This window comes from Epinephelus fuscoguttatus, linkage group LG7, assembly GCF_011397635.1.
Source record: "Epinephelus fuscoguttatus linkage group LG7, E.fuscoguttatus.final_Chr_v1".
Taxonomy (NCBI): Eukaryota; Metazoa; Chordata; class Actinopteri; order Perciformes; family Serranidae; genus Epinephelus; species Epinephelus fuscoguttatus.
In genome coordinates, this window is record NC_064758.1 from 19,528,305 (window position 1) to 19,546,125 (window position 17,821).

At 39.4% G+C, this 17,821-nt stretch overlaps 1 protein-coding gene across 1 annotated transcript in view; it reads left to right on the forward strand.

Moving 5' to 3' along the window:
* Positions 1–17,821, forward strand: part of LOC125892324 (N-terminal EF-hand calcium-binding protein 1-like) — a 32,350-nt gene that overhangs the window by 4,702 nt on the left and 9,827 nt on the right. The window contains exons 2-5 of the mRNA XM_049582274.1: positions 652–676; positions 8,774–8,882; positions 10,278–10,303; positions 10,602–10,699. Of these exons, the coding sequence (XP_049438231.1) occupies positions 652–676; positions 8,774–8,882; positions 10,278–10,303; positions 10,602–10,699 (258 nt within the window). The remainder of the gene's footprint in view (positions 1–651; positions 677–8,773; positions 8,883–10,277; positions 10,304–10,601; positions 10,700–17,821) is intronic.

The following is a 17,821-nucleotide window of genomic DNA, read 5'->3' on the forward strand; positions in this document are numbered from 1 at the left end:
AGTTAATCAACTAGCCGCTGGACTCCATTGGTCCGCACAAGATGATTGGGCAGGAAATTAAAAAAATAAAAATAAAAAAAAACACTCTGAAATGAAAGAGGTGCCACTCTGATCTCACTCAAAAAAACTCACACTACACCAACGGATCTGACTTCTCACAGGCTTGGTGTTACGCTGCGATGAGGCTGAAGATATCAGTGATGATTTTATAACCGTGTTTGCAGCATCAATCAGTGAACACAAAGGACTGTTTCTTCCTGCTTGTAGGTTTTGCAGAAAACCGGTGATACATCTTAAAGCAGCATGATCGTTCTCGATGCCCTGAGAGGAAAAAAAAAATCATAAAAGCTATTATTCCAAAGCTCCACACGGGTGCACATAATGTTAGCGTTTCATTTTCTGAGATGTCTCTATTGTTATTGAAATGTGGAAATTACAGCTCCTCCTGAATGTTCTCCTGTGCATGAAGAAAAATGAATACGCCTGAAAAAGTCTAATACAGATGGATTTCCTCACAATGTTCTTTCCCTTAATTGCTCATAACTTCAAATATTGTTGACACATGTATTTATTTTGTTCCACTGCCTTTGTCATTTGTGCCTGTCTGCAAAGCTGAAAAAACTTTAACATAATCCTCTCCCCTTATTGCAGATATTCCGCCGGGCAGACAAAAATGGTGAGTAAGCAAAATATGCATCTAATTAGATTATACGGCAAATTATAACTTAATTAAAAATCTCTTTGAAGGAGTTGTTGCACATTAAAATCCGACACAACAGTGACACATTAAAAAAAAAAGGCACAAGTCTGATGACCCTGTTCAGACGGGTGACCTGTTTTGGCTCTGAGGGGATTTATGTGACTTGTGTGGCTCTTTCTGTTTACTGCCATCTTTGAGAGATCCAAGAAGGAAGGTTATAAATAACCAAGGTTAAGTGCAGCTGCATCTTTTCAGTTTCGGGATGTGATTGGATTTGACAGGATGAACTCCATGCAGTGCTCATCTCAGTGATATCTAATAAAATATCCTCAGCAAGACTGCAGTAATCGTGCTATGCAGTCACTGTGGCCTCAGTAGAAAAATCAATTTTTAAACTCCAAATGGTACAAACAGACTGAAGACTTGTACCTAATGTGATTTTAATATATTCTCCCCTGCAAACGTGTCACTGTTAGATTTGATTAATGCATTATAGTGTTACATTTAAATCAACTCTTTACTTCAAAGAACCCTGCCTGAATCATCTCATGGGAAAACACAGGGCGTTGAGCTCTGCTTGAAAAAACAGTGCTGACAAATAGAAAAAATGTTGTTGCTCTTAATTTTTTATTCATGCGCTGCAACTCCATTTAGTGGAATGTAAAAAGGGGCGAGAGATTAATGCATGCACTGCAGAGTATCGATGAACTCTGATCAGTTTCCTCAGGAGGACAGTGAAAGTGTTACATAAGAGCAGGATTAATGATACAACATGAGCAGAGGTTGTCTGAGGTGCCTCCCGGCTCGTGTGGAGATATTCAGATGCAGAAAAAAAATTGTGAATTATGAAGGAGCCCTTGAAAGATGTTTTTTTTTTTTTGTGGCTGTTGTGAAGAAAGTGTAGAAAATGGAAAAAGAGGGTGGGTGGTTGTTTATTTCTTAGTTGATAGTTGTGTGTCCTCTCGGGCGATTACTGTGTGAATTAGTGGAACACAGTGGCTGAAAACACAACAGTGGTGTGACATCATAATGAAAATAGATGTAATCTCCATTGCAGTAAGTGAAGTGTTTATATTAAATGCTTTCCGTGAAGCCTCGAGTCGTCTCCTCCTCCACCCACCGCCCTCCAGTGCTCGCACAAAGCTTTTATTTTTCACTCTTTGTAGAAAGACGGAAGATAAAGCGAGAGGAGAGAACTCATGTTTGTGGTAGCTATCTTCAATTTGCAGCTGAGCTCCGCTTGGTTCTTGTCTTCACGAACTCACTGAGTCGTGCACCCGAGAGGAAAGTGCCTCCTACCAATCAGCACTGAGTGGGCTGCCATGATATGCTCCGAGCACTGCGGATTTACCACATAATGAGGGCTGGCTACCAACCCACTACACTCTTATTCCTCCACGCTGTTGTAATGAGGAATTACAGCTCTTTTAAGCAATAAAACAATTGTATGAATACAAAAACATGAAGTAGATACTGACAGCTTGTACTCAGCAGCCGTGTGCTGAGGTCACTTTCTAATGCTGCTGCACACTGAGCTCAGAGATGTGGACGAGGATTTAATCAATGGTGTTAGAATCAAGTTTTTCAGTGCAGCTCTGATTTGTCATCAGGGGAAAAAAGAGGTGTGAAAAACATTGATAAGTAAGCGACTAGATTTTGTCTTTTAAAATAAACAAACTCATTTTGTCAAGTGTGATAAGTCACACATTTGCCTTTAGGAGTCTTCATAACAGACTAAAGTGTCATTATCTGAGCTGAATCGTTAAAAAAAGCGGGCTAAATAATGATTTGTCAACGAGGCAGTTGATGGGGTTCACACACAGCACACCACTGTTGTTTTAATTATTATTTTTCATGGTATAGAAAAATAGTTGTGAGGTGCTTAGGGTAGTTTTACTTTTTCTCTCTCGACACTCCAATAATAAGGCTCACTGTGAGCTTTGTGCCGCACATACTTGCAGTTTTTTAATTAATGCTGTATTCAGTGCAGTGGCAGGGAGGATTGTAGACTGCTGCAGAATCCTCAAAGGATGCAGTGATGTACAGAAGTGCTGCAGCATCTGTAGCTGGCTCACTATTTTAGCAACTGAATTCTCCATTAATTAGTCCAGACAGATTTGACACCTGAAATTTGAACCTGCGAACAGAAAGTGTTTTCAATTTTTTAAACTTAGAACACACAATGATTAAAAATTCGTTAAAGCTGAAATACTGAACTAGCTTCACTGTGTTTCTCTGTAAGGCGAGTTTATTTATTGTCTCGGTCTGCTCTTCAGTCTATTCTTATCTCTCTCATTCTCCTGAATTGCACTGTAGGGCTTTATGAATTATTGGTGCTGTTTTGGTTTTTAGCACTTTAAGCTTTCCCTCAAGGAAGAACGGTCCTGGAAAGATACGAATGTCAGTACAGAGAGAGAGATTTTCTTTGAGGTCGCAGGTGGATCTGCAGTTTTATTAAGTGTGAAATGAGACAATTAAAGCTAGTAAACTGCTGTGCTTCTGTTGTGAGGCACTGATTTATCATCCGTCATAACAACACTTCAGATTTCCCTGCAGAGGTGTCGTATTGACAGTTGTTAGTCACGAAGCCTCGAGATCAATTGCTGCTTAATCTGCATATCCTCTAATTGAATCCCGCTGTCTTGGGAGCTGAATGTTGATGACAGTGACAGCTTTTGTGCTCACACAGAGCTACATGAGATTTTGTCTAATATCATCAATATATTACATCGTAACTTATCATTTAAAGATATTAATCCACTTCACAAAGTGGGACAAGCCTGCACAAGCATAAAATAAACGATGCAGAGTATTTAATCACCGTGGGTACAAATTTAATATTGAGAGGAGGACAGTAAATTTGTGCTTTCCACTGTTCCAGTGTATAATCAGTGCATGTGGTTGCACATGTGGAGGAAAATGTCTGGTCTGCTCTTATGCTGCATTCACGTGCTCTTTGGATTTTCCTGTTTCTCGAGGTGGGAAGTTGGTCCTCCTACTTGTAGTGTGGAAACAACATGGATGCTAAAAAGATGCGTTGTATTTAATTGCCAGAGCATTTAAACAACATGTTAAAGGCTGTTTCTGCACCAGTATATTCACTAAAACCACAAAAATATTACTTTACTTGACTAGTTAGGGTTAGTGCTAATAATTAACTTTACTAACCAATGCAGGTCACTCTATATGGACAGCAACTAACAGTTACAACCTAAAACCATGTCAGAAATTATATGTGAACAAAAAATTGATATGCAATACAAAAATTAACACATTTGTTTTTACCATCAACCAAACATTAACTGTCTCCCACCAAGTTTTTGTATATGACATCAAAGTCATCAAGGCGTCTACCAAAACCACCAACTTTCTGAGTTGTTGTTCTAATTTTAGGCCGGCATTCACATGAATCTTCGCAGTCAGGAACAAGTTTTTCGCATTATTTTGACACTTATTACATGATTCTCACTGACAATTTTTTATCTCAAAATGTGCATTTGTTTTCCCTGTTATTGTTCTCCAGACAGATCATGTCTCTGACCAGCAGAGGCTGAGATGCAGCTGCTAGCAAATATTTTTGCCATATTTGCTTGATAATTGACAAAATAGTTAACTGATTATCAGAATTATTGCTGATGGACTAATCTCACAAATCCTCCAACATAAACAACAAAATAGGATATTTGTCATGAAAACGAGCCACATGACCATGTCCTGATGTGGTATTCTGTATAGTTAAGTTCTGGTTAAGGTTTGGTAAAGATTAGGTAGCTTAAATCTATAAAAGCATCTCTTTACTTCAGGACGCAGCTGGACGACAGAGGCTTGTACTACGAAGCAGGGTTTGGAGTTAGCGAGGTAACTTCAGGGTTAATTCTGGGTTTTCAGTACTACGAAGCTGGTTCTCTCTTTTCCAGGATAAATCACTGTGGCAACTTATGCTGAACAGCTAACCTGCTCAGGAACAGGTTAACTTCAGGGTATGGGATCACAGGCTGTCAACATCTCCCCAACCTCTGACCAATCAGATCACTGTAGAAAAAGTATCCATAGAAAGTCCAGAGTCTCAGGTAAAAATGAGTAGCGTATTTAACCTCCTGAGACCCGGAAGAAAAAAGGTTTTGATATTTAGATTTTTTTTAGATAGTTTAAGTATTGTAGTTGAAAGAAACATGTTACAGCAAAAAAAAAAAAAAAAAATCATGAATGTTATTTGTTTATTTATTTATTTTTTAATCAAATGTCCCTTACAGTGGACATCGGGTCTTGCTTTGTGTAAAATTTCATTTTTTTCTAACAGATAAATTACATTTCTTTTCATTTCCTGAACACTTAAAACAGATTAATCCAATTTCTTTTCATTTCATGAGCATTTAAAACGGTTAAATGCATTCAATAAAGAATAGTTAGATGAAGGAAACACATCTGAACACTGAAGTAACATCTCATTGTGGAGCTTTTTAAGTAAACTGCATTCTGCACACTTGATAGTCACCTAAAGCTGGGTTTAGGTCACATCACACACAGCACTAACAACAGATCAATCAATTTCAATCAATTTTATTTATAAAGCCCAATATCACAAATCACAGTTTGCCTCACAGGGCTTTACAGCATACGACATCTCTCTGTCCTTAGGACCCTTGCAGCGGATAAGGAAAAACTCCCCCAACAAAACCCCTTTAACGGGGGGAAAAAAACGGTAGAAACAGATCATGCATGGTATAACAGGAAGCAGTTTTTTGTCTTTGAAACACACAAAAACATGTTACATTTGATACACTTCACAATTTCGGAAGTATGGAAATTGGAAATTGGTTGAAAACAGAAGTTAGCAAGTCCCGCTGTCCCCTACAAAGGACATTGAATAAAAGTTGTGTTTTGACAGGGTTAAAAATATTGTACATTTCTGAAATCTTACTAAATTGAAGTTAAGACTTTTATATTGAAGAAACAATTTGATTATTAGCAACAGAAACATGATATCTAAAAAATTGATCACTTTCCTCCCTTGATGCCATATAATGTGGAAGCTGTGATTCCTGCCATTTTGAAAAGAGAGTGCATGTGCTCTGTTAGCCACACCCCCACAACTGTGGTATCATTAGAAAGCCCTGGATGTCCTCTTGACAGTACAGTGGGACTCAAATAGATTGCATAAATGATGTTTAACTTTGAAGTCTCAGACTCATGTCCCCCACAGAGGACGAAAATGAATTGTCGGGTCTTAGGAGGATATACTGTTATAGATCAGTAGAATAAATTCATTGTTCCAGTGCTCTCTTTCCACTGTTATAAAGCAGAGCTTCTAACAGAGAGGTCGTTTACAACACTAAACACATGCTTTTGGCAGTACTTTAATTCATGCAAAGTTTATTTTAACCTGCAATGATTGCTGACAGTGTTGCTAATTTAACACTCACACACTGATTCCATCACTGCAGCTCAAAATAACATTAGACACCTGTGTGATGAGAACTGGGAAAAATAAGATATTTCATTAGAAAAATAATCCACACTCTGTTATTTGACTCCTGTAGTTATAAATGCATCATTTGGGTCAGATAGCCTTCATCAGTCATAAACTATATAAGCTACTTATCTACCCTTTTACTTTGGTAGCAGAAACAGTCTGGCATTACGTTAAAGTGTTTTATGTGACATATTCAGAGTAGCTTTGTCAGCATCCAACTAAATAGCCAAAAAATAGTCTACGATTTTTTTGGATAGTATTTTTAATGTTTCTACATTTTCCGTTAAAGGAGTGTTTTTTATATCCCATGCCACCGACATTTTACTGTCTCACAGTGCCATGTCATCATGTAAAAACTATATCAAATGTGCATTAACAATAAAGAAATGATTGTTTGAGTGTCTGTGTCACTTTAAATGCGGACAAGGGACCAGTAGCATCTCTGGGTTTACCTGCTGTACCTCCTACTCTGTAAACAAGGGAATAGCAAAACAAACCCACGTTGCATGCTGCACCTGCGTCTTGGAGACTGTTGATAACTTTGGTCGATGCTGAACAGTATTTACCATGAGTTTTTCAAAGCATGGTTATCGAACATGGTTTTAATCAAATTTTAATTTGATATGGTCGTACTAACAGTTGAGAATTTTAGCATGGTTTATTGTGAAACCGGCTTCATCCCCACAATCTGTAATACTGTCTGATTTTCAGTTGAGGACAGTCTCACTAATCAATTACTTGACTCACCCTATCAATACCAATTGTCAGTTCATGCCTCCAAAGCCTACTTCTGCACATTATGATCACGTAATGAAATTCGGAAACAAATCACAAATCTCCCAGGCTAAACACATGCTGCACAGACTACTGTCCTTTAGTTTGAGAGCCAAACACAGCCTATGGTGAGAAGCTCAGACGTTCGACGACTGCGACTGCAGCTCTGCTCCTTAAAAAAACAGCAACACTTGCATAATGTGCCATCTGAGCTGCACTGTAACTTGTATTCTGGTGTCTAATTGGGTGTGAATCTACACCAAGGCAGATCTGATGGAGAAGGCTGGAGAATGAGTCAGAGGTGTAACAGATTGTGTTTACTCCTACATCATGTGGAAAGACTTTTACAGGGAAGTTTGAGATAGATATTAGGATTCTAATGGCCTCATCTTCCATCTGAAGTTTAATGTGGCCAACAAATGTTCAGTAAACCCACAGATTTACATCTTGAGGGCAAGAGTGTTGGTTTCATTTCAACATTGAGGAGGGAACATATGAAATGGGAGGGTTTGGGAGTCATTTTGAGTATCACATATTTAATTTTTTGCATTCTGGTGAATTTTTATGCACCGATTTATGGCGTAAATGTCTTAAATTTTGTGAAAATGAAAGTCATCTGCTACTTTCATGTTTGTATTGATAGGGATAAATGTACACATTGTAAATATCCATATTTATGTGTCCCCTGCATCCCTGCTCTACCCCCCCCAACCCGAAATTTATGCCTATGCTTAAGGGTATGACCAGTATATAGTGATTCAAAACAGAACAATGTAAAACACTTTCCACTCGAATGTTATTAGTAAACATAGAATAAAACTTGAGGCAAATCTCTTCTGGAAATTTGTCATTTTGCTCGCAAGCCTTTGCTGCATCGTGTCCAGAGCCATCCACTGTGCGAGCTGGCAACATGTCAAAATAGTTCTCACAAACATAACAGATGATATGATTTACTGTTGGCACAGGCCTATCAGTCGGAGCTCTGTTGCCTGGCAGGGATCTCAGAGCCAGGTCTCAAAAGGCTTCAGTGCTTACAGAGCGAAGCTGGCGAGATGGAGGCGAGATCTCATTACCCTCTGAAGTTAGTCCGTTAGTGAGCGCTGCTCTGACTACTCAAACTAGCCCTCAATCCTTGCTCCTAATTTCCTCGGGACCCCACGGACCCTGCAGCACACAGCCCCAGAAGCTGCTTATCAGAGGCGGACTGTGCTCGCTTTCAGCGTCACGTCTTTCTGTTTATCCTCTGCCATTAACACACTGGTGTGAGATTGCTTGATGTGCAAACTGTGTTTATTTGATTTTTACAAAATTGCAAGAGGGGAAGTGAATTGCAGCAGAAATCAAAACAGTGGGTAAATTGTTTTGCAGTATCAGGTTTCAGCCGTGAGGAGATAAAAGCAGAAATGTGGTGTCCTTTTAAAAAGAAGCTGTGGCGCTCAATTAGGTAATTATTACTCCTAAGAGCAGAAATTGGATTTTCAGCTGCATCACAACACATAATACAACAAATACTCATTTGCTGCAGTAATGGAGTCGCACAAGGGGAAATTAGTTTAATTCACTTTTATGAGAAACACTTCTAAGTGTAGTTTTGTCCTTGACAGAGGTTTTAAAGCTAAATAAAGACAGATCTTGGAGTTATGCCTATTTATGTGAATTATTTTCATTTGCAACAGCATCAAGGTTATCTCTGAAATTAAGTAAGTGTTGTGAAGCCAAAGTAGCCTTGTTCCATTATATTGAATAATGTAGAAGCTCTTCGTTAAGGTGATAAAACCTCTCAGGGTTCAATGAGGTGTAATTTTTACGGGTTTGTCTCCTTTCAGACGATGGGAAGCTGTCCTTGGAGGAGTTCCAGTCGTACTTCACTGATGGTGTCCTCACTGAAGACCAGATGCAGGAGCTGTATTGCTCCATCGACAGGCAGCAGACAGAGTGAGCTTATCTCCCTTTTGGACGTCCTCCAACTCTCCTGCCATCTGTAGCCCCTCCTGCTCTCCTGCTGCCTGGCAGTGAGATGTCAACACCTCCCTTCAGTGAAGATTATGTCAATATTCCATAGAGGGTTTTAATTCTGCCGTGAAAGACTCAAGAGTTTACAGCACTTTGTTTGCACACAGATGAGCACACATATGATTAGGAAAGATGCAAAACATTTGCCTCTGCCACCAGCTTAATTTAAACTTTTTAAAAGACGTTATGTGGACTAAAAAAGTCTGGTTTTATAGTTTAAAAAAAAAATACACGAGAGGACGTTCTTTGTGTGTGGGCACCACAGTGATTAAGCAGAATGAGAAATCTCTCAGGCGTTACAGCTTTACTTATACCCTCAAATGTGCAGCTTAACTTAATTTGTGTACTGTCAACTTTAGACAGAAAGCTTGCAATACACAACAAACACTGTGCATTAATTTAGATATTGAAGGTAACATAATCATATCAAATACCAAGTTACTGAAACCATAGTCTAATACTGACTGAAACAGCACACATGATGCCTTACACATTTTGCCCAGACTGTTCATTACAGTAGCCTACATTATAATGAGTATAAATACAGCACATTATTCTCTATGTGCACTCAAAGTGCTTCTAGGTTTAGTTGCAAGGCAGTTGCTGTGTTTAATGCCTTGTCTGAACGCCCTCAGAGATCAGGTGTAAAAATCAATGCCTTCTTGATTGTGGAAAGCCACAAGAAAACAAGAGTCTACAGCCATGCTAGTGACTGAGGCTGAGGTTGCATGATAATGTCAGCATGCAAACACACTGGCATTAGGCAGGTATTAATGTGTGCAGGTTTAGTGTTCACCATTTGAGTTTATCTTGTTAGCATGCTAACATTCGCTAATTAGCACTAAGCACAGATGCCATATCGGGAGATATGATGAACTCACTGTCTTTGGTTTAGTTTTACTCACTGTTTGAGTGTTTCGGTTGATTTTAGAGTTGACTTATTTGCAGGATGTATGGAGAGTTGCAAGATGACGCTAACTGATTGTCTTGACTGTTGCATTAAAAAAAATTAAAACAAAATTCCCAAACAAACATTCCCCAAATGAGCAGGCCTTTACAAAAACGAAGTTCAAATCAATGGGGTATAAAACGACTTCATCAAACAATAAAAACTAAGATTAACCAAAAACATGGCAGTTAAGGACTGTAACCCTGTGGTGTCTTCCACGCTCAACTCACTTCAGCACACCTGCCTAAAGGTTTCCGAGAGGCCAGGTCAGGGAAAAGTGGGAAGTTTGGAAATTTAGTCTATGAACATGTGTGGCAACCCTGTCTTAAATTAATATCTCTTTTTTTCTTCTTCCCATTGTCTCACAGAAACCTGGACATAGACAAACTCTCAGGTAATTATGTGTCATTCTTGCTGTATTTTACTGATCTTGCTCATAAAAATTACTCTCAAAACTTTACTTAATATAAGATCACCTTTATGTATCACAAAGGCCTGAGGTTTCATCTGTCCAATGATAACCATAACTCAAACATAAGCATGCCCCCGACTCTGAAATTAAGGTGTAACAATGACATTGACATAACTACTTTAATTTAAATTAATGCCATCAGTGTGATTTATTTCCCTCTTGTGGGCAAACACCACTGATCAGACACAAAGTATGCTCAACAAATCTTCTCCTCCTTCAGAGTACTTCACTCCACATCTGGGGGAATATGTCAATGTCCTGTCTGCTCTGGAAAAGCTGAATGTGGCCATTTTGAAGGCCATGGATAAAACTAAAGAGGTAGGTGATAATTTCACCTCTGCACAGTGTTTATTTAGCACAACGTCAACAGACTGTTGACCATTTATTTTATTTTATTTATTTATTTAACCAGGTGAGTCCCACTGAGATTGACATCTCTTTTACAAGGGAGCCCTGGCCAAGAAAGCAGCAAACCGAAGTTACATCAATACAACAACATAAAACATAAACACAACAGTACATAGATACATAAAGTACATACAGTACACATCAAATTCAAAGAAAGCAGCTACAGACTTCTGTTTTTACAGACTGTAACAAGCATTTAAAATCACCCAAGGAAACAAGGTCAGCCAATCTTAGCATTTTCTGGAGCTGATTCCAGGACCAAGGGGCATAGTAACTAAAAGCGTACTTCCCAAATTCAGTGAAGGTGCGAGGGACCGAGAACAACAAAAAGTCCTGAGAGCGCAGGCTGTACCCACTAGTAGAGCGATTGAGGAGGCGGTTCAAATAGCCAGGGAGTAGCCCTAAGATGGCTTTGTAGCTAAAAATGTGCCAATGGAGCCATCTGCGACAGTTTAGTGATATCAGACCACACCCTTCATATAAGAAACAATGATGGGTGAGAGATTTGGCATTCAAAATGAAACGCAAGGCACCATGATAGACTGTGTCTATAGCTTTAAGGGATGCAGCAGAGGCATGCATATAAAGAACATCACCATGATCAATCATGGGAAGAAAGGTAGCCATGACAAGTCTCTTTTTGGCAGTGAGATTAAAACAATGCTTGTTTCTAAAGTAAAATCGTAGTTTAATCCTGAGTTTTTTGGCAAGATTATCCAAATGAATAGAAAAAGTAAGTTCAGAATCAAACCAGACTCCAAGATATTTATAGGAAGCCACTTGTTCTATGCACTTTCCATCAGTGGTGAAAATGTGAGGAACAGGAGGCTGGGAGTTGGATCTAGAGAAATGCATGACTTTTGTTTTACTAGCAATTAAAACCAGTTTAAGATTTTTACAATCAGCCTGAATCGAGCTAAACAATTTTTGGAGGTGCTGAAAAGCGCAAAACAGAGAGGAGGCACAAGAATAAACAATTGTATCGTCTGCATACAGATGAAAGTTAGATGAATCAGAATTTTGTATATCTGTGCCAATGTTGTTTATATAAATCGTGAACAAGATAGGCCCCAGAATAGATCCTCGGGGCACGCCCCGGGCAGTTGACTTGGAAGATGACCTCTGACCATCGGCAAGGACTGTCTGTGACCTGTCAGTAAGATAATTTGCAAACCACTCAAGCCAATATTATGGAGCCTGTTGATTAAGATGGTGTGGTCCACAGTGTCAAACTCCTTAGATAAATCAATAAACACTGCTGTGCAGTGTTTATTATTATCACGACCCTGAATTATGTCGTTCAGCACCTTGGAAGCAGCAGTTATAGTGCTATGACCTGATCTAAAACCAGACTGAACAGAGCTAAGCTGACTGCTTTCTAATAAAAACTCCTTTCGCTGGTCATTCACCAGGGATTCCATAATTTTTGCAACCACTGAGAGTTTTGAAATAGGCCGATAGTTGTTCAGGCTAGAGGGACCCACCCCTCCCCCCCTTTAAAAATGGGCAAAACATATGCCTCCTTCCAAGATTTAGGGATAGAATTATTGGACAGGGATAAGTTGAAAATATTAGCCAGGGGTTCAGCTATGAGTTCTGCTGAGAGTCAGCTTTCAGAACATTTGTAAGCGTCCGCCCTGCTTCCATAGTTTCAAGCTGTTTTTTTTTTTTTTGTTTGTGCCTCAGCTGTCAGTCTGAAACCCTCTCAGAGGTCTTTGCGATCACTCTGCTGTGGTGCCGATACAGAGGAAAACAGAACTGCCCAGCATGACTGACTCTGCCTGATACTCGCTCTGCTTGTTCTCACTAACAATACATTTTCAAATATGAGCTCAAAGAAGCTTGCAACACAAGCCATGCTTTTAAAACTGGCCTCCTCTAACAAGATAGTGGCCGTCAGCTTGTTAGTGTGAAAGACACTGGCAGCCGTTTGTCTTTGTAAATCCGCTGGACGGCCAGTAAAGAGAAAGTAAAGTAATTTATGTAAACATCATTCAGGGCTCTTTTGGAAATGATTGAACTACAATATGTTCAGGCTGATTTCACAATATGGTGAAATATTTGAGGTCACAGAGATGCAGCATTCAAAGAAAAATAATAGATAATAATCTGTTGGTTATTTTTCTTCTTAGTATTTAAATTATGTAGTTTTAAATGCCAGAAAATCATGAAAATGCAACATTTTCCCAAACTAAAAATGATCCTTATTCTCAGACCAACAGTCTAAACATGACAGATCACAGATACGCTAGCAGCTCTGTGAGGCTGTACTCTACAGATACAGTGCAGTTTCAGCTAAATGCTAACAGCACCCTGCTAACGTGCTTATAGTGATAATGCTAACAAGGTAATGTTTAGCATATATACTGAGCTTACCAAGATTATCATGACTTTTCTTGATTTTTAGCTTTGCTGTTTAGCAATACACAGAAAATACAGCTGAGACTCATGGGAATGTTGTTAGTTTTGTAACTCTAAAGCAACATATAAATTAAATATTATTTAAAAGTGTGACCTGATGATGGTGCAGGAGTAAAAGTCTGAAGATCACTGAAGTTATTACATTTCATCCTGAGGGAGTCATGTCTCAACCAAATTTCATTCAAATAGTTTCCAAGACCAAATGTCTGATTTATGAAGCCATCGCAAAAGTGCTAAAAACTGCAGTCTGTCTGATGGCCACTTGAGGCTGGCTCCAAAAGTGAGTCAATCCCCATAGACCCCCATGTTAAAATGTCAAACTTTACAGCGAATCAACATGTTTACAGCCTGGTACAAAAAAACATTTAAGTGTCTAAGGCTAATTTCCCTGTTCATGACAACTGTATAGTATGGGGGGTGAAATTTTATAATAGCCACCCGTTTACATTTGTCCAAATATTACCTCAGGTCACTTCTGGCTTCAAATATCCAAGATGTTGACAGCCAAAATGCCAAGCTCGAAGCCTCGAAATTGACATCTATAAACCAGTCGGTGACAACACTGTGGCTGAGTTCATTATTTTTATACACCGTGCGTTCCAGTACCCATACTACCATACTATATAGTATGCCAGAAAAACATTTAATATGTCCCAATACATAGTATGTCAAAAATACTAGGATGTTCTACTATATCTGGTCCAGTTTTGCAGTATGCAAGCCAGCATGTTTTCCTGGCGACTCTGACCCACAATCCTCTGCACAGCAGATGATACATCATTATCGACCGTCAGAAGTCGCAGTGATGGATGACAGCGCATTCAGATGATCGATGACCAGTCCATTAGTAATAACAGGAATATTAATTGTTAAATTGAATAAAATGATCTTAAATATAATCAACAACAAAAGGCCATAATTATTAGATAATAATGACAGAGAAATGTGTGGCCTATGTAATTTCACTATTGTGAATATTTTATGTAAGAATCTATAATGTATGCAGTTATAACTTATTGCAAAATAACAACATCATAGCTGTCCGGGTTGACTTCCGTTACTAGCAAGCTCGGTGAGTAGCATCTTGTTTTATCATCATGGTCAAAGTTCAAGGTGTAACATTATGAGGACGTACAGGAGTATCCAATTGTGTGCATTCTGTATGCAACAGTACCTACTTTTTAAGGGCAGCTGCTGTACCTGCTAAAAGTAAGAAGAAAAATTACGCGATTCGGAATGCACCCACAGTCTATGGTCAAGACATTTTTGCTCAAAATCGCATATGTGAACTTCACAGTGGTGCCAAAGGAAATCTTCAGGGGATCACAAAAGTCAGTGAGATTTATCATCTGGGCACCATATGTATAACATTTCATGGTAATCAATCCAATAGTTTTTTTTATATATTTGTTTTGATATTTCAGTCTTGACCGACATTGTACATCTGGCTAATTACAACCCAAAGATAATCAAGTAAGATATAAAATGGAGGAAAGGAGCAAATCCTCACATTTCAGAAGCTTGAATCAGATTAAACAGTTTCCAGTGATTTTCTGTTGACAAATTAGTTGATTAACTGAATATTCAGCACGAGATGCCGTGTTAACTTTCATGTAATTTGCAGTAGATGGGTACGTTCTGTAACATGAGCAGAAACACATGAATGCTGTGATCTGAACATTCAAACAAAAATCACCTTCACATGGGACCAAGATTTCCTCTGGCATCATAACACATTTTATTACTGCTGTTAACTCTTTCATCCTCACATGTCAGCATTGATTTAATTGCACTGTGTTCATTGAACATTACAATGAGTATTTTTCTGCTTTTTATTTCAAACCAGTACCCAGTTACCAGTATCATAACATCTTTTCATACCTTTGGTTTCATCACTCATATGTTACGTCCTAAAAGTAAACTTGAGGCTGAGGAGCTGGAAAAGAGATCAGTAGCGTTGAGTTCAAAAGAGTGAAACTTACGAAACCAGCGTTTCTTTCACATGTTTTACCACATAACGAGTATCTCATCAAATCACTAGCCTTGAGCTGTGAAACATACTAATTAGAGCGTTATGAAATCCTGTCATGAAGCCTGGTCAAGCAGAACGGAATACTGTATATCCCATGAGATGTAGAGAGGATTAAAGTGTCTGCCCTCGACATGCATGGCTGTAATCATGTTGTTTTAGGCAGACACAGTTGAGATCAACATCAGAGAACTTCCACTAAGACATAATCAATAGCTCAGCTCAGCGTTATCGACCTCATGTGAAGCCACCTGGTGAATATTTATTTCTATTCGGCGAGGGAAAAGAATCAGGTGCCGACTGTGAATAGATGTAGACTTATTATGAGGTTGTTTTCTGTGATATTTTCGCTGCAGTGCAGGAAGTGGGTGTTGCTGATGAAGAGAGAGAACATAGGGGGATAGCTGAGCATAGATGACAGTAACTAAGGCTGACAAACCCCCCAGCTGTCCAACTGATCTGACTTCAGATGTCCTCCACAGAACTGCACCACAAACATGCAGCCATTTTTCTGCTGCTCTAATCTCCCTCTCTTTCAGTGTCTTTCCCTTCTTTTTAATCCGAGTCCATTATTCACTCAGATGCACACCTCTCTTTCACTGTTTTATCTCTTTTCTCTTTGCATCCGTCTTCTCTGACACTGTAGTTTTCCCTTTCACCCATGCCTTCCAACAGCTCATGCATTTTTCATGTTGCTATTAGTCTGTCAAAAAGCTTTCTCTGCCCTAAAGAGCAGCTGCCTTTTTAGCCATCCTGAGATCCGCCTTAGTTATTAAATTCTTATTGCTAACTCGAAGAAAAAACTGATCCTATAGCAGTGCTCAAGGGCCACCAAGGCTCACATGTAGCTTTCACAATGCCTGGAAACAGACGAGAATGTGTCCTCTGTGTTGTTGTGGTTCCTCGAGATAACAAAACATCTGCTGTGATTTCGCAGCTCTTCTGTCTTGAAAACAAAGGGAGGAGAATTTGAGAGAAGGAGTGGGGTTCATTACTCATGTTGTGCAGCGTCTGTGGCCAAGAAAACGCAGCACGTAGAAACAAGGACTACATCAAGCTTGGTGGTCATTTTTCAAATGTCTCCTTGTCATTGTTTTCCAATCTCTATTTTGTTGCACCGCAGGGTGCTGGTGATGTTGACGGGGTTCATTATCCACAAAATCTGAGCTGGCAAAAAAAAACAAAAAACAGCAGCCACTGCACTGAAACTTGTAGTTCTCAGAAAGTCCTCCACAGACTGGCACTAGACATCCATTTATTATCATAACATCACTTTCCAGTTCATGAAATAGAACATTATCACTGTGTTACCAGACGTGACAATGCTGCAACAGCTGGGATTGTGAATCTGTGTGTGTTTGGGTGTGCCATCATGGCGAAATGTGTTCAGGTGACACAACAAAAGCCATTTGGAGTATTTTCTGGTGTTTATACGGCTGTCTGTGTACAGATTTTGTCAACACAATAGCTTTGCAACCATACAAGATGCAGTCATGAAACTTTACGGTGTTGTGATCAAAATGAAGGCAGAGTTCGAAGATGGGTGTGGTCCCAGCAAGGGAGGCAGCGGCAAAGCTATTCAAATAAGGCTGGGACACGCTTTTTGACCCAGTAGTTTAAGGTTTAATTTAAGGTGATCTCCACAGTGATATTTTCACTCCATGTTTCTGTCTTTACTCCTTTGTGCTTTGGCATGTAGGAATAATGCTATTTTAACTTGGTGTTAGGTTTCAGTTCAAAAGGAGACAAATGCAAGACACAAGGCAGGCAGGTTGCAGGAGCAAAGGCAAGCTTTAATTACAAGAGCTGGGGCATGTTCAGTCTCAAGATGGTGTGCACCATGTTGCTACAGCTTTCAGGCTAAACAACATGTTTCTGTGAAACGGTGTGCCATGAGCTTCGGTATGTTTTCTCTTGTTTGGTGGGTGTGTCAGAGTCGTACCCAATTAGCAACAACATGCAAATGTTAAATACAGTTTTTGTTTTTATTTCATATTTGCTTTGGTAATGTAAACATATGTTTCCCATGCCTGTAAAGCCCCCTTAAACTGCACTAAACCTTAAACCAGACCTTGAACTGAACCTTAAAAATGCGTAATACAACAGGGTGTTCAACGCACAGCCATTTCTGTTCAGTTTTTGTCGGGGCTTAATGCAGCCCTGGTTTCAGTCATCAAAAATAGGCAGGCAACAGAAACGTGAGGATGCAGGCAGAAATAATTCCAGGAACCAAGTGCAAAACAGAACTAACAAACTGACTTACTAAACAAGAACTAACAGTATGACACGAGGAACACATGGACCAAAGACAAATCAGGGAATGAAGCCAGAAACACAGACGAACTGATAATGAAACCGGGAAAACACACAGACCAAGAACACGAAGGAAGGAAGGGAGTCAACAAAGGACAGGTGTCAGCAGGGCTGGTGAGGAACAGGTGAAACAAATCAGGGTGGTGCAGACAAGGCGGGAACATGAGGTGTGACCTCCACAATAAAACAGTAACTTAACAGCTAACAGCCAGGATCATGACACTTTGTTCCTTTGACCAAACAACTGCAATAGGATACCTGATACATGC